A 23,702-nucleotide genomic window follows, 5' to 3' on the forward strand; every position below is an offset into this window, starting at 1 on the left:
TCTTCCTGTTGGCCTTTGAAGCCTTTTCCTCTACCAGTACCAAGGTTCATAGTGAAGTGATCAAGAAAAATCCTGAAGGAAAGGAGAGGTCAGGAGTCTAGGTCACTGTTGCCTTAGGGATGCTGAGAATCGAATTCTCCAGGCTGAGTTTCTGTCCCCATTTCCCCATCCTTGCCTCTCCTCTTAACCACTTTCATTAGTAGTGTGAATCATCTCCTTTTGCTCAGATAATCAGTACCTACAGTAGTTCAGGCATCTTTTGCAAGGAATTGCTAATTGGGAAACACTGTATGATGTAGTGAAGGCACTGAGGGATGGGACATCAGTATGTACTTGGTAATGTGAATATGAAGGAAAGGAGATTTGGAACAGGGAAGAGTTGCTCATATATATATACCTGAAAAGTGAATTCAGCTGTAAGACTTTGTGGTTCTCTGGGACAGCAGAACAGAGAATCATGCTGTCTGTCTTTTTTATTCTAGGAGTTTGTGTGTTCCTCGGCACAATAAATGTTTATTGTGTTGAACTGGAAAATGCAGAGGATTTCCCTTGGGAAAACTGACGGGTTTCCCTTTTTTTTCTTTTCAATACTCCTGAATGCTATAGGTTGTTCTTACCTGTTATAAAGCAGCTTTGTTGACTCTCCTGCAATTGAGTTGAGTTGGGAAAAGAATTGGTTCTAAAAGTCCATCCCTGCTTTAAATAGATAATGTTCAATTACTTTTGATGCTGCTATAATATTTTAATATGTGAGTATTAGCATAATGTACTTTAGTGATTAATCTTCCTCAGTTAGACGTCTGATCATGTTATTCCCTTGCCGGGAAACCTTTGAACGTTCTAAGTGGATTTTGGCATCCCCTTAGCTCGATTTCTGACCTGAGTTTCTGTCTGTTTTTAGCCTTTTAGAACTATTACTCTTCATCATCAGCTACCAGGAGAGCATGGTGTGGACTCTTGTTTATGATTCTTTTGGTCATGGTTGCTCATTTCCACTCCTTCAGTCAGATCTTTTCCTCTTTACACTTCACATTTCCTGCTATTTTTCTTGTCTTTCTTTCCGCTTGAAGCCTTAACTGAATAGATGAGTTTCTGTTGAATCAACTGACAAAAATCATGTTTCCACCAGTGTCAGTGTGTCTCCCACCCCGAGTCAATTGCATTTGCCCACTCAGCATTTCTCGTGTAGTACTTTTCTTCAGGGCCTAGCACGTTGTTTTCAGTCTTGAGCCTCGTGAGTAGAAAGTGCTTACCTCTGGTGTACATGTACCTGCTTATTTATTCGTTTATGTAGTGTTTCTTTTTGAAGACAGGGTCTACTGTGTGTCTTAGTTGACCTGGAACTCTCTGTGTACTACATGCTAACATTGAATTTTTGTTAATCCTCCATCTCTGCTTCCCAAGTATTGGGATTCCATGCTTGAGCCAGAATACCCAACATGATAAGAAGTTTTCTGTTTTTTATTCCTCCCCAATACTAGGACTTGATCCCCAGGCTTTGCAGATGCTAGGCAAGTTCTTTATCAGTGTACTATGACTCAGGTCCTGTTTTTTATTTAAATTCATGTCAAGGCTTATCCTGTGATTCTTTTTCCCCCCCCTTAGTTTCTATAATTTTTTTAGAAATAACTGCGCATTAATGTTTATATAATTCCCATTTCTCATTCCTTTCTGTTTCTGGCCATTCATATATATGTTGAAGTTCACTAGACTATATTCAGGTAATTGATAGTGATATAGTAGTTGACTCATTAGGACTTATGGCTAGTCCTTGATATGTCATATACATACTTCATCTTGTATTGATCAGTCTGCTTCAACTCCTCCCTTCTAAATGTAGATGTTGTACACTAACTTTCTAATCATAATATGGCCTCTGGTCAAATATAAAAACATGTTTGTTCTCAAGTACTTAAATGTGCCACTTACTCTTCAGGTACTTTTGAAATCTTGTGTAGGTTGTGATTCCAAGGAAAGGTTGATAGTCTTTGGCACATTTTGTAAATTGAATGAATTCTATTGGTTTAGGCTTCAGACTCCTAAAGCTGGGATTTAAAGTCAAACCTGAATTTGAAGTTAAATCTTGCTACTGTTTACTTTGCTTAGACTATGTAAATAATGTTGTTTATGTTGAATAATTTTTTTTTTGTCTTGGAGTTTGAATTTTGTTATGTGTTAGGCAGATGGTACTTATGTGATCATCCCAAAGTTAAATCCCATAGTTAAACATAAGTTTTCCTAATTGACAACATTTTACAAGTGGATTCTCTGCTAGAGGGATTATGCATTTCACATTTAACTCCAATGGGAGATAACTGGATACTTGCTCCTATTTTCTGTGGGCTTTAGATTCCATTCTCCTTTTCTTTGCTGGTTTTTCTTGGCATCCTTTCAAGATTTCACTAAATTTTATCATAAGTCATGTGCTGAGTCCCCTATATCCTTCTGGATCTCACCAAACCTGAGGTCTTTAACATAAGTATACATCACCATTTTCTCTTCTTTGAAGAGTGAGAATCGAAATGGAGTTGAGTTGTATGAAGCGCTCAGATTTTGTTGGAAGATCTATTAATATTTGGTTATGTGTGGGAAGGAATTCTTAGTTAAAGGGGGTTTCTGTGGTTTTTGACTTTGTCCTTTGACAGCATTTAAACAGGGAATAAATACCATGACGCGATATACTGCAGGGGCTGAGATAATTTTATTCCTTCTAATTATACAGAGTTCTTCAGGTTAGAAGTTGCCTCCAGGAAATAGCATTTCTAGCTTGTTTGTGTACTGATGATAAGAGTCTTACAGAGGTCAGAGAGGAAGACAGATTAGCCATTGGTGAGATTCAGAGTTGTGCTGGTAGATCATTTTGGTGGTTTCGTGCCTTAACTGCCTCAGTTTAGCTTGTGAGGGAAGAGCTGGCTTGCATACTAAAAGTGGGTAAAGGATGGTAGTGTAGTAAATGAGATAGTTTGGAATGACTGTTGCATAAATTGGATAGGGGTGTGGAAAAATTTCTGAAGGCTGGTAGGTGGCTCTTGACTTGTGATTGAATTGACTAATACTGTGTGTGATTTCTTTTTCCCCCTAAGATATTCAAAGCTCATAGTAAGGATTAGGAAACTACCTATTTTACCCATAGTTTTGTTGATGACCAGTTCAGAAAGAGTTTGAGAGGTCAGCAAGACAGTGACTAAAATGAAAAAATATGGAGGTTAGGGACCCAGGTTTGAAAGCTCAAAGAACGGATGTTAAGGGAGAGGTCCTCTCCTTGACAATGATCAGGTATAGCAAGAGGAAGGGAGTCAAGAAGCTGGGTAGATTGGTATTTAGCTTCTACCCAGGGCCTAGGAGAGTAGGAGAAGGTTCTTTCTTTAAAGACAACAATTCTCCATGAAGATGGAACTATGGGATCAATAACTAAAGACATACTGGATTTAGGGTTCTTTGAGGATCAGTTGTTTAGTAAAGATTGGCAAACAGGAGTTCTGGCAATAGACTATGTCTAGTCCCTGTTCATTCACATACGGAATGTGTGATCTTAGAAAAGTGTAGCAAGTCTTGGGTGGCTGTCAGCAAAATGAAACAACGGTGAAGCCTTTCTGTAGAGGTGAGAATGAAGGAAGTAATGCGAATGTCTAGAATAACACAAATGCTCAGGAAATTTCAGGTAGCACTTACAAATTGTGTATTACTGCCAGCACCTTGTCACTAAGGTCTCAGCTTATGTCACTTCCTAAGTTTCTCCAGTCCCACTGTAGAATCAAGACCTGTAGACAGCTCTGAGCCAGTGTTAGCTTTCACTACTGTTGAGCATAACTTGGGAGTTGCTTGTGAAAGCCTTTCCAACTAAATTGTCAGGTTTGTTTTTTATTTTATTTTTTGGTATTTACACTGTATCCAGAAGGTAGGTGTCTACACAGAGTAATTGTAACCATTCTCCTTTTATGTTACTTGTCAAAACCAGTAAGAAGGAAGCAACAAAGTTCACATTTTTTGTTGTTGTCAAGTGTGGAATCATGTGGTTGTTGTTCATTAATGAGGTTGATTTCTAAAATATTGCTAAAGCGTTTAGCATAAGGACAAATGGTAAAGCACAGTCACTAGGGTTTTTCCATCTCAGCTTAGAATTTTCCATGCAAACACAGTTCTCAGTTCATTGTTGGATTTGGTTAGAAGAAGAATTAAGTCCAGGTTTCCAGGCTTCCTTGAACATGGCGAACTGAGCAAATGCAAACCTGCTGCTTTGAAAATGAACCCTTTTTTCAAGGCATTATTTGTTTAAGAAGAAACTTTTGTCATAATGTTAAACTGACTTTTTTTTTTAATATTGAAAAAGTTTTTTTTTTTCCTCACATAATATATCTTGATCATGGTTTCCCTTCTCTCTGCTCCTCCCAGTTCCTCCCCAACTCCTGGCCCCCCTGGATCCCCCCCCCCCTTTCTGTCTCTCATTAGAAAACAAATAGGCTTCTATTTGATGATTTCATTTAGATCACCATTTTATATGTATATGTTTTAGGAAGTGACTTCTCTCTTTTGTTTCCTCAAATGGCCCTTCATTTTAGCTGTCTCTCCCTGCAGTCCCTCCTTTGTCTCTCTTGCCCCTCCCCTTCTCCACTTTATCCTCCTGTTCCAGCCTTCCCCCATCTCCATCCATAACTATTCTTTCCTCCTTTTTCTAAGGAGATCTGTCCCCCCCATTCCCTTCCTTTATACCTAACCTATATGGTTCTATGAACCATAGCTTGGTTATCATTGAACTGTGGGGACTGATACTTAGCCTTAAGCCATTGATCGTGGCTAATGAAATTGAGGCTGGAAAATGCTGCTGTTGAGGCCAGAACTCTGTAAGGGCCCCTAGCCTGCCTATTTCTGAATAGATGGTGTTTATTGCTCTGAATCACAGCATCTTTTCAGCCTGTTGGATTCATTATTATTTGGGCCAATGACATTTTAGAGTTACTTTAGTCATTTCTAGGTGTAGGAATGTGAATTTCAGGAGGCATATCTTGTGTGAAACACTGTAAATACTTATTTCTATACTTGTGACTTCTTAAGCAGGTTTTATGAGTGAAGTAACATTGTTTTACTCATATAAAACCAACATCCTTTTATTTTTAGTTCACTATGCAATTATTCTCATATTTAATAATTTATTTTAATAATTAATTTAATTCATCCTTATATTTAATAATAATTAAATAAGTATTATCCATCATGATTTAGTATAAACTTCCAAATTTAAAACAGAAAACCACCTTCAGCATCTCCCCATTTGAAGAAAGCTAGATTTTTAAGATACTTGCCTTGACTAAGAAATGACCTGAATAAATAACTTTGTTTAAAAGTCTTTACTTCAGTGGTTCATGTCAGCTTGAGAGCGGTGTTCAGACTTATATTACATTGGTATGGCTGGAAATAACTGTGGCCACTTCACAGGGAATCTTGAAAGGAACTTTGAAGCATAGTGTTATCTACAGTGGTTTTTCCATCATCAATGCTCATGTTATTGTTACTGATTTATTTTCTTATTGTAATAAAGTTTCATGTGCTGCCAGAAAGTGAAATGCTACATAATTGCTTCTATGAGTTTTCTAATAACCTAACACATTTTAAATCACTGACATTGCTTCAATTGAACAAAGCACCAGGTTTCTACTGAAATAACACATGATTTTCTCAGCACTGCTTTCTATTTTTGTGACAATTAGAAAGATATAGTGTGAAAGAAAGGTAATAGTTTGTGCCCACTAATTTGACTATTAAATACACAGAATGAACCGTTCATTCTAGATTGATTGTGGATGAAATTAGATGATCATGACCTTTTTTTTTTTTTTTTTTTTCCTGAGACAAGGTTTCTCTGTGTAGCCTTGGTTGTCCTGGACTCACTTTGTAGACTATGCTGGCCTCGAACTCATAGATATCCCCCTGTCTCTGCTTCCCAGAGTGCTGGGATTACAGGTGTTACTGGTGTACGCCACCGTGCCTGGCGATGGTGATGACTTTGGTCTCAGTGACAGTAGAGGGTCTGGTTTGCATGGTACACACCCAACCTTGACAAGAACTTAATGTTCCCTGTGGTTGATTCCTAGAATCTGACATATGAATTAGAGTGCAAGGAAAAACAACAGCTGCAGATGCTGGATAAACTTAAGGAGATCCAGACTCACTTTGACACCTGTGAGGCCAATCGTAAGTGCGCTGACCTGCAGATCTCAGAGCTGACCCAGCATGCGGAGGATGCCACCAAGCAGGCGGAGCACTACCTCAGTGAGTTTCAGAGGTCAGAAGCCCTGCGAGAAGAGTCAGAGAAGAGGAAAGAAGACCTGAAGACAAAGGCCCAGGACTCCATCCGCCAGTGGAAGCTGAAGCATAAGAAGCTGGAACGGGCATTGGAAAAACAAGCTGAAACCCTTGACCAGCTGACGGATAAGAACAGTCAGGTAGGAGAGCTAGGTTCTTAACCCTTTGTTTATCTATCCGTTGAATAACTGTTTGAGGACCATGCTGTATCTGTACATATCTAGACATATCAATCTGTCTTGGAACAAAGAGCCATTAAGTATTGTTTAGTTGAGGGGAAAACATTATATAGAGTCTGGATTTTCCAAATATTCTGAAATATTTTAATATTTGGTGACTCTTTAGAGTTGAGGGATCTTCTACCTTCTGTCTCAGTTTCACTCAGGAGCTCCCTAAATTCAATATTCTTCTAACTTTTCAGAGGAAAAAAGTCACTTAATCTCTCTTAACATCATGTGGCATTCCCCAACTACATTGCTTTAAAATCTCACTTAGCTGAGTATTTTGATTTAAGCGTTGGGAAGAAAGAAGCATGTTAAAAATGTAGTGGTTACTAATGAGTTATTCTGGAAGGTGTTTTAATAGGCTGATCTAGATGAGTGACACTGACAGTCTCATTGGCAGAGCAGTGCTGTCAGGTTGCAAGGCTCCGTATGACTATCTTATGCTCTCCTGATGGCAGCAGAAAGCCTTGTATTCTAAGTGTTCTATGTTTCTTGCCATGGTGAGTTACTTTAAATAGGTTTGATGTTCCTCTGTTGATTTCCACCTATGTCTTTAGGTTGAATTAAACACAGATGTTAATAAGAATAAAAAGCAACATCATGATTGATTTTTATCCATGTTTGCTCTTGGTTCATCATATGTATTTTGTTGTTTGTCGAGAACTCAAAACGGTCCAGAGTAATCATTTGGTTAAGTGGACTGTCTTAGGAAATAATAACATGAAAAAATGAAAGTGCAGGACAATTTACATTTATTGGATCAATTGTCTTCACTTATATGTCATTATTTATAATGGTAGATGCTTATTTAGGGTCAGATGTCACAAGCATGAGGCGTTATCCTTTCAGTACACATTTTTCCCACTTAAGATCAAGGAAGCTTATGTTCACTGTGGAGTGCCTTCCGTCTGAACTCATCTGACACACAGTGAGTGGCTGCTTGCCAGGAGGTGAAGCAGTCCTAAAGCTTTGGACTTGACTCTAAATTGATTTGATCTGAGCAAATTCCTCTACCTTGATTATACTGTTGTCTGCCTGGCCTGGCAACTGGTTTCCTGAAAAAGCCTGTAAGGGAAGGCAGCTAGAGAGCAAGGAGTTGCTATTGATTGACTGCGAGCTATCTGGGGAATCTTACTTCATTAGAGGAAATTTAGAAGGGTCTGTGCCACCAGGCAGTATCAAAATTTACGGTGCTGAACACTTATTACACTGAGTTTTCAGAATACTAAAAATTATTAAACAATCATGTCCCAGAATATCCCTGATAAAATTATTTTTTTATGATTTAGCATTACTGATGATAAGCAGAGAAGTAGCTCTAAAGTGATTGCTATAGTTAGGGTAGGATTATAATTATCACAGCAGGCATTGTAATTTCTCCTTTAAAAACCTTAAAAATTAATGCTACATGGCGCAGTTTGAGCAATGGTTAATCAAGGAGGAAGGATTAGAAATGTTATGCTGAGGCTCCAAGTGTACAGTAAATCTGTGATGTGTAGATAGGTGGCGAATAATTTTGGAAAAAATTAAAAATATCTAGCAGGTTGGATGATGGCTCAAACCTGCTGTACAAACAAGTATGAGGACCTTAGACTAGGTCAGAGGTATTCGTGTGAAAGCCAGGGACAATGGTACATATCTGTGATCTCAGGACTGGGAACCAGAGACCAGAGGCATCTGAGGGGCTTCTTGGACAGTTGGGTTAGCCAAAACACCAAGCTTTAGGTTCACTGAGAGACGTGGGCTTAAAAAAAAATGATGGAGAGTAACAGAGGAGGTATCCTGATGTTGGGTTGGGGTCATAGGTCAGCAGTAAGGTGCTTACTTTACGTATTCAATGCCCTAGGTTATATAACACACACAAACACACACACACACACACACACACACACACACACACACAGAGACAGAGAGAGAGAGAGAGAGAGAGAGAGAGAGAGAGAGAGAGAACAGCTTGTTGAATATAAGGACTATTTACTTAATATTTAATTTTTAATAAAAATCACAACCTGCCTTAAGGCATAATATAGTCCCCTTTTTTGTTTTGAGCTAATTAGTTTCATAAAATGACTCTTGGGTATATTTGCAAGTGTATTTTAAAGTAAAAATGATACTTACAAATATAACATCCTGTAGTTTAAAGAATGAATTAATTATTTAAACATAGCTTGGGAGCTTTGTTGATCCATTTTGTGTGGTCTAATGGTACAGTTTTTCTATTTGTAAAATGGTTCTATGCCTAGTCTGTTTCTCTCTGTAGCCTAATTTATAATCTGCTCTAAGATTTGCCACTTAAAGGTATATTAAAAGACTAAATGCTTCTCTTTAAATACACTTTATTTCTTCTATTCTCATGTATATTTATGGAATTGCAATCACATGGCACAAATCTATTTTACTTACTAAGGGACGTGTAACTTTAAGCAAAAAGCATATATAATCACAGAAAAATAGCATAAAAAATCAAGAAATGTCAAGTCTTTTTCTTTCCTTCAAGGAGAGGACATGGGTATTTCCACCAGGAACCATTCTGCACCAGAAGAGTATGCAGGTCAACACCCAGGGAGATCGTGGTGTCTCCATAGCTCCAGTGAGCTGGCTGTCCTTTAGAATAGTTTAGCTCCTTGTTTTGTTTTTAAGTGTATTGGAAATCACTGGTTTTCAGGAGTGCTTTGAAAAGTAAAGAGGAAGAATTAGAAATCTCGGGTTGATCACGGTATGTGAGCGACATTTCTAATTTTCCTCACGCTTTCCTATGCTGTTGTTAGGGCAGCTAGTGTTCCTTGCATTTTCTTCTCTTTCTTTTGATGAGTTGACAGAATTATCAGCAGGCTTGTGTATTGAGCTTTTTGCTTGATTGTATTTGACTTTAAGGGTCTTCATTTGCCATCTTTTCCATCTATGAATTTCTCCCCTGCTGAGGGAAGTAATATCCTGCCCAGTAAGGTCTGAACTATTTTAATAGTTTAAGGAAAGAAGGCTCATTGCTGATGTGTTCCACTTCTTGAGTATGTGCTGAAGCCTATGAGATGTAGCTCAGAAAGTATTGCATTTTATGCATTTTTTTTCAAAAGGCAAATAACATTGCAACCTCCCTCATGTACCTCTTAGTAAGATTAAAATGGCGATATGGATATTGGCGTGAGGCCTTTGAGGAGCTGTCCTTTTTTCTACTCTTTCCAAGGTTTTGGATATGCCATTTTTTTTCTCTCACAGCCTTTTCTTTTGTTATTATTATTTTTTTAATTTATATTTGTCTCTCATATATCACATCCCAACTGCAAATTTCCCTTCCTCCCCTCCCTTCCCCCAACCTTTCCCCTGACCTTTCTCTCTCAGGTCTCCTCCTGCTGCTGTCATCTCCCTTCAGAAAAGAACAGTCCTCCCAAGGATATCAACCAAACTCAGCATAGCAAGCTACAGTAGAACAGGCATATACATACCATCACATCAAAGCTGAACAGGGAAGCCCAGTGGGAAGAAAAGGTTGTCACTCTTCAAAGGCAGGCAAGAGAGTCAAGGACAGCCCCTGCTTCCACTGATAGTATTCCCACAAGAACACCGAGCTACTCAGTGATAACATATATGCAGAGGATCTAGGTCAGATCCCTGCAAGCTTCCTGATCTCTGCAAGTTCTCATGAGTCCTGGTCAGTCAATTCTGTGGGCTGTGTTCTCTTGGTATATTCCTGACCCCTCTGGTTCCTTTGATCCTTCCTATCTCTCCTCCACAGAAGTTCTTCAACTCTGTCTACTGTTTGGCTGTGGGACTCTCCATCTGCTCCGATCACTTGCTGGATGAAGTCTCTGGGAGAAAGAAAATATAGGAGAAATGACTGGAATTGGGGGGCATTTTGGGGACAAGGTACAATGGAAACTCCATGGAATCTCTGAGAGTAACCCTAGTAAAGACTCCTAGGAAGGGGACACAGCCTGAACCAAGCAACTTCTGTAACAAGACAAGGCCACAAGTGGAGGGATTGGGACACTAATCTAGCCATGAAAACCTTTGACCTACCGCTTGTCCTGCCTGTGGAATGTGCTGGGACCTTAGTCTAGCAGAATTGTCATCCAAGAGACCAGAGAGTTTTTGTTTTGTTTTCCCCATTATGTTTGTTTTCAAATCTCTCAAGGGGTTTGGCATCCGTCTCTCCTTCCTCCTATTTCTTAAATGTAATTCTTGTCACATTATTCAGAGTTGGTCAGGATATCGTTGTTCTACTGTACAGTGGGCTTCAGGTCACTTCACTAGAGCTGCTGATTCATACAGTTTAGATTCTTTATCTGTAATTGCTCTTTCTTCACACCTTTAAGTTTCAAAATCTTAGTCTGGGATTTTTCAATTCTTACCACACTCAGCCATTCTATCTATCTATCTATCTATCTATCTATCTATCTATCTATCTATCTATCTATCTAGGTTTTTTGAGACAGGGTTTCTCTGTTTAGCCTTGGCTGTCCTGGACTCCCCACGCCCCTTACACCCAGCCCTTAACCAAATATATGAATATGAGTTGTTTTTCAGTATCTATAATGCGAAAGAAATTCCAGACCTGACTAGCATCCTACAATTCTCCAACTCGAGCTGTTGTTTTACATGTGAGTTGAGATGATCTTGCAACTCTGGGAAGAAGGTGAACCCTAGAGAATTGTAAAGTAGAAGAGCCTAGGACTCAAAGGACTGTTACTGAATCATTGTATTTCTGGATCTGTTGCATTGCAAGAAAAAGAAAGATTCTTGCTGTTTAAACCAATTTCAGAAGCAGAACGTTCTACCAGATGTAATGAGACGCCACCATCATCTCTAGCTGAAAAAGCCTCGTAACTCACAGCTAGGGTGACTGCAGTATCTTTTCCAAGCCTGTGTCATGTAGTTAAGCTGTCTCTTCTTAGATTCTTGCGACACTATTCCTACAGAGTATTTTCATCTTCTTTAGTGGGATAAATACAATGATTTTCTTAAAAAGTGTTTCTCTTTAATTTCTAGAGCTGTAGCTGTTATTATAGCTTATATAAAGCTGTAACTTATAGTAATTAAAGGGCACAGGCTGAGCAAACAGAATTTTATTTGGCTCACAGTTCTAGTGGCTGGGAAGCCCAAGAATATGGGTCTAGAATCTAGAGAAAGCCATTGTAGTGAGTCATAACATGAATTATTATTATTATTTTGAAGATAAGTGATTAATTAACTACATTGACCTATTATGGTTATTGATAAACAAATTCAATGTTCTCAGGTCAAAGGTCAACTGCTTAGTCACTCCCTTTCTTTTTTTCTTCTTTATTTCATTTCATTTTATTTCATATGTGGTGTGTATGTATGTATGTATGTATGTATGTATATATGTATGTATGTATGTATGTATTTTGAACACATTTTCTCCACGGTCTTCTACTCTCTATTTCTTACCTCTCCCTGCTTTTCTTTTCCTTTTTCTTTTTTTTTTTTCTTTTTCTTTTTTGGTCTCCTTTGTCCCCCTTGACAGTTTTAATCTCTTATTCATACATATGTATATGCATATGATTTTATGTAGTTACATAAAACATCGGTAATTGAGATTGGCCTTTCAGATTCTGAAAGGAATCTTAATGGTTATGTCATTGCATGTCATAAACATATACAGCGTTTTTCTCAGGTAAGGTTAAAAAAAAGGAATAAACAAGAACTAAAAATACAAAATCACAGAGAGGAGAGATGTATTGACTATCAGCAGCAAACATTCTGCTGATAAACATAAACATTCCTCATGGTGCCCGCGTGTTGCTGGAAACAACTGTGGCTCCACTGGCTGCTGTTGTCCTTTCTAATGAGTGTGTGGTGACACTCAGAGACCAGGATGGTTGGTTAGGAGCCTCTGTCACCCAGTGTAATCTCTTACCCTCTAGGTGATGTATTTCTCTTGAGTACCTTCCCAACCTGTGCTCCCCGTAAAGACCTTATGCCTGTCTTTGTGGGATCTCAAGACTTATGGTTGTTCGTTGCTGTGTGTCTTGTCAGATATTAGCATTATTTGATTAGTTTACCACAAGTGACTCATATCATGTATCATTGCCTCTTAGACGTTGTCTAGGTTCCCCATATTATCTTTTACCTGTTCTTTTTTAAGTGTCTCACTGGAATATGCATTACTGTTATTTTAGGTAATATTTTAATATTTCAGTAATTAATAAGTCACAACAGAAGCTTTTTCCCCTTTTATTTCTTTGCCTTATTTATCTTATACTTAAGTAATTATTGATCATTATAGATTAGTACATTTTGGTAATAGGTATCTGAAATACATGTTCATTTGAATGTGGCATTACAATATGTGATTTTATGTAGCTATATAATGACGATATGTTTATACAATTTCCAGCCTACAATTATTTTTTTATTAAGATATACAAAATGTGATTTAGTAAAATTTTCTTTCCTTACGGATTAAATTTTATTTTATTACCTGGAAGACCCATGGGATATTTTGCAGTAACCTTTTTTTCCTGTTTTTGCTTTTTATTCTTAACCCACTAGATGCTAAAAGAGAAGGATGAATTGAAAAACCAGCTTTATGTAGCTTTACAGCAGATTGATAATCTCAGGAAGGAACTGAATGAGCTCTTAAGCAAGCGTGCCTTGCAGGAGGAGGAGCTTAACTGCAAGGAGAAGCAGCTCAGTGACATTCTGTGTCACCAAGCTGAACTCGAACTGGAGGTCAAGAATTCCCTCGACACCATCCAAAGACTGGAAAGTGAGTTGAAAAGACAGAGTAAGATTCAAAGTCAGGTAAAAGCTGAGAAAGATCACCTGGAGAAAAAGATCACCGAGCTAAAGGAGAGCCAGTCCCAGGACAAAGCCAAACTTCTGGAGCTGCAGAAGTCCATCAAGGACTTGAGCGCCATCCGAGCAGATCTCGCAAATCAACTGGCTGAGGAAGAGCGAGCCAAGAAAGCTGTGCTTAGGGACCTTTCTGAGCTGACAGCCCAGGCAAAATCCAAAGAAGAAGAAACTGCTACCATTATCACACAGTTAAAGTTAGAGCGAGACGTTCACCAGAGGGAGCTGGAAGATCTCACATCCTCATTGAATTGCGTGAAAATGAAGCATGAACAGAATATCCAGGAGCTGATGAAGCACTTCAAGAAAGAAAAGAGTGAAGCAGAGAATCATATCCGGACACTGAAGGTACTGGTGTTCAATTATCTTGATGATACTGACAGAATTTTTTTTTTTTTTTCCTGGTGGCTCATGAAGTTAATAAAGCATAAACTTTAAGAGATCATTTGGTATTCCCAAGCATTGCAGGGAAGATAAAACCAACAATAAAGAAGTTTACTCATGCCTGTTTGGCCAGGTCGAAATGAGTTATAGCAGCCCCCTGGGAGCATCTTTTGCAGAGCAGGGGAACCCTTTAAACAGAACATTTAGCTATTTTGGGAGTTCAGGAAAGGTAGAGGTGGCAATAAGTCCTGGACCTGAAATATGCCCTCGTTCAACATTTATGACCTCCTAAAATACAAAAGGCAAAGACCTGCCAAGGCCGGAGAAGCCACAGTCCTTATTTGCATTTGTGTGGTAACTAAAGGCACACAGCGTATAAGTTGCAGAAGCCCAAGGCCTGTGCAGTTTACTCTTTCTGTTTCAAATCAAAGCTGCCTGGGTAATTGTCTAACTGAGATCTTGCATTTATGGAAATGTTCTTAAAGTATAATGGCATTGGCATTATCCTCATGCAGGGCAGGTCATGCTTGTCAGATAGGTTAAATTGATCCATCTCCCTACTTTGCTTTTTGTCTATTGTACTTAAATGGCATAGGTTCCGTATTAGTTATGTTTTTTATTTCCTTTAGAGTGAAACTCATGAAGAGTTGGATTTTTTTCAGCTGTTATATCAGTGCCTCAGATATTTCTGACACCTTGCACATTTTTGTTGAATGAATGGATAATTGTTACAGTTTAATAATTTTTCTTCAAAAGTTCTTGATCTGCAACTACTACTTTAAAAGTAGTTACGATTAAAGAAATGATATTAAAATAGCTGATACCTGTAGAACACTCTTTCCCAGAGTGTTCCCAGGTTTGTCTAGCCTTCTGGCAGGAGCCATTTTAAGACCGTTAACTGAGGTGGCAGATCAGAATGGAGGGGAGAATAGGTGAGATTGTTGCTAGTAGTCCTTGACACCACAGTTTTAAGGTACACTATTTTTGCATGCTACTGAGAAAAAAGATTATTGTCTCCTACATGTAAAACTGTGACATGGTGTCACATAAGGTAACATCGCAAATGGGAGAAGGAAAAATATGAAAAACATGTCTTTTAATATTTATTTAGTAGCATGCAATGACCCTTAAGAATGATGAGGACATGAACAAAACTAGAATTAGGGTTATAAAGAAGAGCTCATGTTACGTTCTGATTGATTGGCTATTGTAACACTGTTAAAAATATTTTGGACTACTTTGTGTCAGTTATAGCTGTTGGAACCTCATATGTGCTAGTTGTCTTTATCTTTATTGTCTGATGATAGTGTGCATTGCTTTCTCACTCACAAGGAAACTGAGACATAGGCATACTTGGAGAATGGTAAATATATGATTTGAACCCGCGTAGTCAACTGCTTGAGTTATTACTTCGCTGTCCTGGGAAAGATTTAGAACCAAGAACAACTGAGTAGTTAGTTTGATAGGTAGGTGAATAATGTCACTATTTGTGAACTTAGAACATGCAGACAGCACAGAAAGTCTGGAGAGAACAATGGCAAATTTAGTTTCTTCCTATGTTGAGTTAGGTGGGAGGGCCTTATGCCTAATTACTCAAGTCTAGTTATACAAAACTTGAGGATATATAGGGTTAGGAGGTGAGGGGAAATTTAAATTCCTGAAACACTCAGGAACTCATGAGTGTTAGCTTCTATCACACAATTTGGGGCATTATGGAAGGAGACAGAGAAGAATAAATCTCTAGAATGTCAACGCTTAATGAAAGAACTGAGAAAAAAGGCTCTAGAAAATAAGAATAAAAGACCACAGGAGAGACAGGAGAAGAATCAGAAAAGAATGATATCTTGGAAACCCAAAGGATATTTCAAGAAATATGACCAAGGGTCTAGAGAGATGGCTCAGAAATGAAAAGCACCGGCTGTTCTTCCAGAGGACATGCGTTCAGTTCCCAGCACCATATGGTAGCTCACTGCTGTCTGTACTTCCATTTCAAAAGGATCTGGTGCCCTGCTGTGTTCTTCATGGGCTCTAGGCATATCTTTGGTGAATAGAAATACATGCAGGCAAAACACTCCTACACATAAAATAAAGTAAAAATAAAATGTTTAGTGTCACATGTGGTAGACAAACTAAACAAAGTAAAACTGTGTTCATTGTATTTTACAACAAAGACCCACAAGGAAATGTAAGGGTCATTGGTCAGAGTGTTCTGCATCCAAGGGAGACAAGGCATGTCTTCCTCTGCAGGTTTGGGAAGACGCTGTTGAGAATGATCCCTGAATGGGATGGTCTGTATCATTGTTAAAACTGGTACAAGTAGAGTTGAGCAGCAACAGGCAGACACTTGATGGGAAGACTGGTAGAGGCCAGCAGAAAACTTGTGGGCATTGCCATGCAACTAGAGTAGAAGAACAAGCATTCTACCAAATGAAAGAGAGAGGCTGGGGCTAAAGGTCCATTTCTGTTTTCCTTATATATATATTTTTTATTTTTATTTAATCATTCATAGTTTTAAAGTTAAGGTTCAAGTGGTCATCTGGCAGGTTTCCAGTGTGAATGTGGGTGGAGGGATCAGAAATACAATAAGCTAAGGGATTCTGAGGTGGTCACTTGGCCATTTTTTTTGTATTATCATGAAGAATATGTTTGAAACCTCTGTGGAGAGGGTGATTGGTCCAATCAGCTTTTGTCAGCAACGATGAGAGGTGTGGATGAGTACGTGAACCTCAAAGGAAGGCTGGGCTCTGCATGATGAGCGTGGAATGTTTTGTCAGCTGTATGGGACAGTGCCTTGACAAATGGTTCTTCCCCAGAGCTTATAGTTTTGAGTTTCATTGAAAACGAAGCACCCTTTCATCTTCATCACTGCTGCTTAGACTCTTAATTAGGTTATTGGTAAGCTTCATGTTAGTGACTGGGAACTGGTAATAATTTGTTTGGATAGAGTAGGTCCAGGATCACCTTTTCAAAAACATAATTTCCTTTAGATCTGCTGTCTTGAGTGCAGATAAAGCTAGGCTTGCTTGACGGGATATGACTATATGACTATGTCACAGACAAAAAGACAGGGATGCAGTTCTGATGACCTACACACACTTCCCAGTGGATCTCTACTTCCTCTTTCTACTCCTAACTCTTTCCCTTCTACCTTCAGATACAACCCAATCTCCTCACTGAAAACAGGTTATTTGAGTGTCATTTCCTGCTCAACAGAGTGTTCATTGATTCTTTGCTGTCTCTAGCCCAGCTTGCCCTCATTTGCCCCCCTTTCCTTGTGCATACTGTTTGCCTTTGTGCCTTCCACATGCCTCATGAAAATGGTCTTTTCACAGTTCTCCATTTGCAATGGTGTTCTTCCATACACAACAGGAAATATTTTGCTTAATTCTGGAAAGTCCATTGCTGTGGCCTGAATCTCCTTTGAGGCTGGGGTTGACTCCTCCACCATTTGTGTTCCTGTTTGTTGGTTCCTTTAGCACAGTCAGTGAGGCAGCCTTGGGTGTGAGTCTCCAGGCAGATAGTCGTCACACTTCAGCCGTTCTTTTGTCTCCCAGTAGGGCCCAGTTTCAGGCTTCATACATAAAGTGATTTGCTCAGTAGATGTTGGATTAAAATGCTTGGAAATCTGGAAGTCGTAGGATTTGTTTCTGTCCTGCTCTGGGATCGCTATAGTGTGATGCATCATGGAACATGGATAGAAGATTTCTTCACCTTTTGTTTAGGAAACGCTTTGGAATCATTTCTGGTGAGATGACCAAAAACCAGAAGTTACTTGAGTGAAAAATATTGAACTGTACAGTCACTCTTGATTTTCAGAATCTTTCAGGCTTTTTTAAAAAAAATGTGAAATCCTGAGATCTGAGGAGGCTGGGTGCTGTTCTGTAGTGTGGTGCAGCAGGGGCTTGAAGAACCAGAGACTGGAGTCCTAGCATTTGCCCGCCTTAAATGAGATCACTTACCCTAAGGGAACAACCTTCCTGGCTCATTATTTTGTTAACACCTTTCTACTTATTTACCTGTTTCTCTTTAGTAAAATGAGTTGATAGCAAAGGTTCGCACAGATTGCACACACTGAATGATACACAGGAGAGCTTCTGGCAGTTAGTGCTGTAATGTTGGGTTTCTGTGTCTTTCAATGCCACATAATTTACTACTTTCCTGAGAGGCTAATAATGCCTGGCTGTGTCGCCTATGCTTTTGGTATACATCACTGCCTCTACTGCCTCGTCTCCATCCTCATACCTAGTTTTAAAATTGGCATAATTATGACATGCTCGAGGTGATGTTAACATTTTCAGAATATTAGGCTTTTATGACATTTCCTCAAAGTCATTTTCTAGGGCCTTCTACCCTCTCCCAAAGCTGAAGGATATGTTTTGCCAATGTTGGCTCTATACTATTAGTAAAGTTATATCACTTTTAAAACTTTACCACCAAAACAGGAACACGAAGTACTTTTATACTATTTGGTGACTGTGAGTTCATGACTTTGCAAATCTCCAAAAGAAATGCAGTTGTAATTTACAAATAGCCTTCCAACAGGTAAAAGTATTAGGGAAATTAAGAATTGATACTTTTAAAAATGGATACCTTTAAAAATTTCTTTAAAAATAAAGAAAACCCTCTAACATAGAATGTGGTAAGCTCAGTACTGTAGGTGTCTCCATCTTAGCTTCTGTCAGATGAGGCCTGGCTGGAAGGGGGTGGGTGGAAGGAGCTTTCTCCTGAGGGCCTGTGAGCAGGTGCGAGGTGCCATTGACCTTCAGGAGATGGTTCTCATTCACCTGTGCTTTTTTTCTATAGAGCATAAGGTAAAATAAAAAGCAGTCTACTGAAACTTAAAATTGTAATTGAGCAATTTTCCTGATGAGAGGACTTTATTTTGTAAATTTTTTTTGGGGCTGTGAATACAGGATTGCTCATAAAAAAACCCATTTCCTTTGTTAATTCAAAGTGGCATCAGGTCTTAGCTGAATATTGTGGAGTAAATAAAATATAGATTTTGTTTAAAACTCTCAAAACTTCTTTTAGGAAGTTGTTTCCAGTGATTGTGTTCCTACATACCTAATTAATCACACGTAATAGACATAGCCATGAAGGAGGCAGGGCTGCCATGTAGCTCAGGTAGAGAGGGCACTTGCCTAGTTTGCACGTGTATTCCACGCAACCACAGAGGAAAAGAAAGCCCCTATGTGGTGGGTATTACATATTTTAAACAGATTGTATGACATTGCTTATCGGCTGTTAGTGACTGGTGGGTGTGTTGTTATGACTGACACTTGTGCTCAGGTGCTTTTAAGGCCTTGTGGCAGTAGTCCTGCTGAACACACAGGTGTTAGGAAGCATTCCTGGGCTCAGGTCCTCTGCATGCTTTTATTTCTGGTATATGTGTGTAAATTACTAGTCTCCAAGGCCTTCAGTTTCGAAATAGGAGTTAGTAGGGCAGTAATAGCACCCCCCTGCTCAGGTTGTGGGGAAAGGAAAGGAGGTAACGCTGTTGCTGACACTTGAAGTCCTGAATGGTGATATCACCTCCTTAATCTTGTTTTGGCTCTCCTTGGTCTTTTTGTCTCCATATGGATGTGGAAGAGGTATAATGGGAGGTTTGGAAGGAGGAAAGGGAAAGAAACATAATTAAATTGTAGTCTCAAAAATAAGTGAACAAAAAAACTGCTGACTTTGGTTACACCCAAAAAAATATAGATCAGAAGGGACTTCACTGCACTGTTGGTGATGGACAACACATTCATACTCTTCTTTTATGTCCCAGGAGAGTAGTATCAGCATTATATTGTATGAGAAGCATGCTAGTCTTTTTTAAAATCCAGGAAGGAAGAAGGTTAAGTCCTTCTTTTGTAGATGAGGAAACTGACCATTCAAAAGCATCATCTTGAAGTGTCTCTATGGGGATCTTCTTTAATAATGCTTTTCTTGCTCAGCAGTTTCTCTCCCCCGACCCCCACCAGTCAAAATACCCAGGAAGTACTTCTCCTTTATTAGGTCAAATTGACTGTTTACTCATACTACTTTATATTTTCTATCTGTTATCTTCAAAACCTTATTATGGTACCTGTCACTTAGCAAGTGTTTGAGGTGTGTTGAATACATACAAAGAACATTTGCTTTGTATTTGATTTCTGTGTGTGAACAAGAGCACTAAAATCTTGCAGTTCTTTCCCCACAGATACAGTGTGGATTATGTTTTGTATTATTTAGCTGTAGCCAGTCAGCTTTCTCTTTTCTCCATGTCTTTACATCAGGCTGAAAACTTGGAAGATAAGAATATGGCTAAAGCCCATCGCTGTCAGCTAGAGTTGTTGAAAGCCAAGTGTGAGAAACTGACAGAGGAATTAACCCAGAATGAAAATGAGAACAGAAAACTGAAGCTAAAATACCAGGATCTGAAGGAGAAACTAGAAGAAAAGGTAAAAGCCTGAAGGAATTCTGATTTAAAGAACTGATTTTTTTAAATGTATTTTATGTATGCTCCATAAAAAATATTCTCAGTCTTTAGGAAATTTATATTGGTGCCATGAATAATAGTTTATTAGAATGTCCTGAATTTTGTTATTTTAACCAATTACACTCTAGTACATTTGTTTTAAATTTCTTATGAGGCTTTCAGATAGGAATTCAGAGGCAAGGTTGAAGTTAGTTTGGAATTTGCAGTTAAATGTGCTTAAATTTTAGGGTACTATCTTGCTTGCCTTCTTCTCTGTCCTCCTTCTGCCTTCCATGTTCATCCTTCCTCCCTTCTTCCTCCTTCTGTTCCTTCTTCTCCTCTTCTTCTGCCCTCTCTTTCTTTCTCCTCCTACCTCAGCCTCCCGAGTGCTTTGATTCTAGGTGTGTATGTGTGTGTGCTTACCACCTGTGCTCTGCTATTATGGGCTGCTCTGTTTTTCTTGTGTCTTTTTTTATTAAATTTTTATTTTTTAATATTAATTACATTTTATTCACTTTGTATCCCAGCTGTAGCCCCCTTCCTCATTCCTTCCTAATTCCACCTTCCCTTTTTCATCTCCTCCCATTCCCTTCTGCAAATCCACTGCTAGGGGAGGTCCTCCTCTCCTTCCACTTGACCCTAGTTTATGAGGTCTCATCAGGACTGGCTGCATTGTCCTCCTCTGTGGCCTGGTAAGACTGTTCCCCCTTCAGGGGGAGGTGGTCAAAGAGCCCACCACTGAGTTCATGTTAGAGACCCTGTTCCCCTTACTAGGTAACCCACTTGGATACTGAGCTGCCATGGGTTACATCTGAGCAGGGATTCTAGGTTATCTCCATGAATGGTCTCTGATTGGAGTATCAGTCTCAGAAAAGACCCCTGTGCCCAGATACTTTGGTTTTATTGTTCTCCTATGGAGCACCTGTCCTCTCTAAGTCTTGCTATCTCCCCCTTCTTTCATAGGATTCCTTGCACTCTGCCCAAAGTTTGGTTAAGAGTCTCAGCATCTGCTTTAATACACAGCTGGGTAGAATCTTTCAGAGGCCCTCTGTGGTAGGCTCCTGTCCTGTTTCCTGTTTTCTCCTCCTTTCAATGTCCATCCCATTTGTCTTTCTGAGTGAGGATTGATCATCTTACCCAGGGACCTCCTCCTTGCTTAGCTTCTTTAGGTGTACAGATTTTAGTATGTTTATCCTATATTATAGGTCTAGCATCCACTTATAAGTGAGTATATACCATGTGTGTCTTTCTGCTTCTGGGATACCTTACTCAGGATGATCTTTTCTAGATTCCACCATTTATCTGCAAATTTCATGATTTCCTTGTTTTTAATTGCTGAGTAGTATTCCATTTTGTAAATGTAGCACAATTTCTGTATCCATTCCTCAATTGAGGGACATCTGGGTTGTTTCCAGGTTCTGGTTATTACAAATAAAGCTGCTACGAACATTGTTGAACAAATATCCTTGTTGTGTACTTGAGCATGTTTTGTATATATGCCTATAACCTCATGAAACTGAAAAGTTTCTGTTAAGCAAAGACACTGTCATCAGAACAAAATAACAGTTTACAGACTGGGAAAGGATCTTCACCAACCCTATATCTGACAGAGGGCTAATATCCAGAATATATAAAGAACTAAAGAAGTTAAAAGGCAATAAATCAAGCAATCCAATTAAAAAATGGGTTACAGAGCTAAACAGAGAATTCTCTGTAGAGGAATATAGAATGGCAGAGAAACACTTAAAGAAATGCTCAACGTCCTTAGTCATAAGGGAAATGCAAGTCAAAACATCCCTGAGATTTCACCTTACACCCATCAGAATGGCTAAGATCAAATACTCAAGTGACAACACATGCTAGAGAGGTTGTGGAGAAAGGGGAACTCTCCTCCATTGCTGGTGGGAATGTAAACTTGTGCAACCACTTTGGAAATCAATCTGGCGCTTTCTGAGACAATTAGGAATAGAGCTTCCCCAAGATCCTGCTCTTTGGCTCACACTTCCACATCACTGTTTATCATAGAAGGGAGTCAGGACAGACACTCAAACAGGGCAGTAACCTGGAGGCAGGAGCTGATGCATGGGTCATAGAGGGGTGCTGCTCACTGGCTTGCTCCTCATGGTTTGCTCAGACTGCTTTCTCATAGAACTCAGGACCACTAGTCTAGGAGAGGCCCCACCCACAATGGGCTAGGTCCTTTCCAATGAGTCACTAATTAAGAAAATGCTTTACAGCAAGATCTAATGAGCATTTTCTCACTTGAGGTTCCTTCCTTTCCAGTTACTCTAGCTTGTGTTAAGATGACATAAAACTAGCCAGCACTGTTATTGTTTTATTGTTGTGAAGAGACACCATGACCACTGGAGCTTTTAAAAGAAAGCACTTAATTGGCAGTTTGATTATAGTTTTGGAGTAGGTTAGTCTGTGATCATCATGACAGCGTGCATGGCAGTAGGCAGGCAAGGCATGGGAGCAGTGCAGTATCTGAGAGATTACTTCTTGATCTTCAGTTAGGAGACAGCACTAGACTGGGATGGACATGGGCTTTTGAAACTTCAAAGCTTGCTCCTTGTGACATAATCCCCCCGACAAGTCTACATGTATTTATCCTTCCCAAATGATCCTAACAGCTTTGGTCCAATCAGTCAAACAGATGAGCCCCTGGGGACCGTTCCCATTGAGACCACTGCATACTGCTCAGGGTCTACCCAGGGGCATGCTGTTGCTGCTGGGGATGTGGTCACCTAATAAAGCCACAGAAGTTTGCTCAGGAGCATTTAGAGCTAGAGGGTTGATCATGTGACACAGATGGTTCACAGAGGAGATAGTGTGAAAGAATTGGCAGTCCTTCCACAAGTGTTTGGAGGTATAGTGTTAATGAACCAGAGGGATGGGCAGTTTTATGGCCATGCTTCTTTTTTTTTTTTGTGTGTGTGTGTGTGTGTGTGTGTGTGTGTGTGTGTGTGTTTAATTTTTTTTTAATTTTATTTTTTTTTATTATCAGTTACATTTTAACTCTGTATCCCAGCCATGTCCCGATCCCTCATTCCCTCCCATTCCCTCCCTCCCTCCCTCATCTCCACCGTGCCCCTTGCCAAGTCCACTAATAGGGGGGACCTCCTCCCCATTTATCTGATCCTGTTTTATCAGGTATCTTTAGGACTGGCTGCAAAGCCCTCCTCCGTGGCCTAACAGGACTGCTCCTCCCTTGAGGGGTGGGGAGGCCAAAGAGCCAGTCATTGAGTTCCTGTTAGAAACAGTCCTTGTTCCCTTCACTATGGGAAACCAATTGGTTACTGAGCTACCACAGGCTACATCTGAGCAGAGGTTCTAGGTTACATTCATACATGGTCCTTGGTTGCATGTCAGTCTCAGAAAAGACCCTGTGCCCAGATATATTTGGTCCTTGTGGAGCTCCTATCCTTTCCTCATCAGACTAACTCCCCTTCTTTCTTATGATTCCCTGTACTCTGCCAAAGGTTTGGTCATGAGTCTTTGCTTTGAAGACACTGCTAGTTAGAGTCTTTCAAATG

The 23,702-nt window shown here is 39.4% G+C and overlaps 1 protein-coding gene across 1 annotated transcript in view; it reads left to right on the forward strand.

Annotated features, from left to right (window-relative positions):
• Cep128 (centrosomal protein 128) overlaps positions 1 to 23,702 on the forward strand; it is a 303,943-nt gene that overhangs the window by 108,168 nt on the left and 172,073 nt on the right. Inside the window, exons 15-17 of the mRNA XM_055593122.1 lie at positions 6,090 to 6,440; positions 13,038 to 13,688; positions 19,985 to 20,149. Coding sequence (XP_055449097.1) covers positions 6,090 to 6,440; positions 13,038 to 13,688; positions 19,985 to 20,149 — 1,167 coding nt within the window. The remainder of the gene's footprint in view (positions 1 to 6,089; positions 6,441 to 13,037; positions 13,689 to 19,984; positions 20,150 to 23,702) is intronic.

This window comes from Psammomys obesus, unplaced genomic scaffold (genome assembly GCF_907164565.1).
Source record: "Psammomys obesus unplaced genomic scaffold, mPsaObe1.curated_primary_1811, whole genome shotgun sequence".
Classification (NCBI taxonomy): domain Eukaryota; kingdom Metazoa; phylum Chordata; class Mammalia; order Rodentia; family Muridae; genus Psammomys; species Psammomys obesus.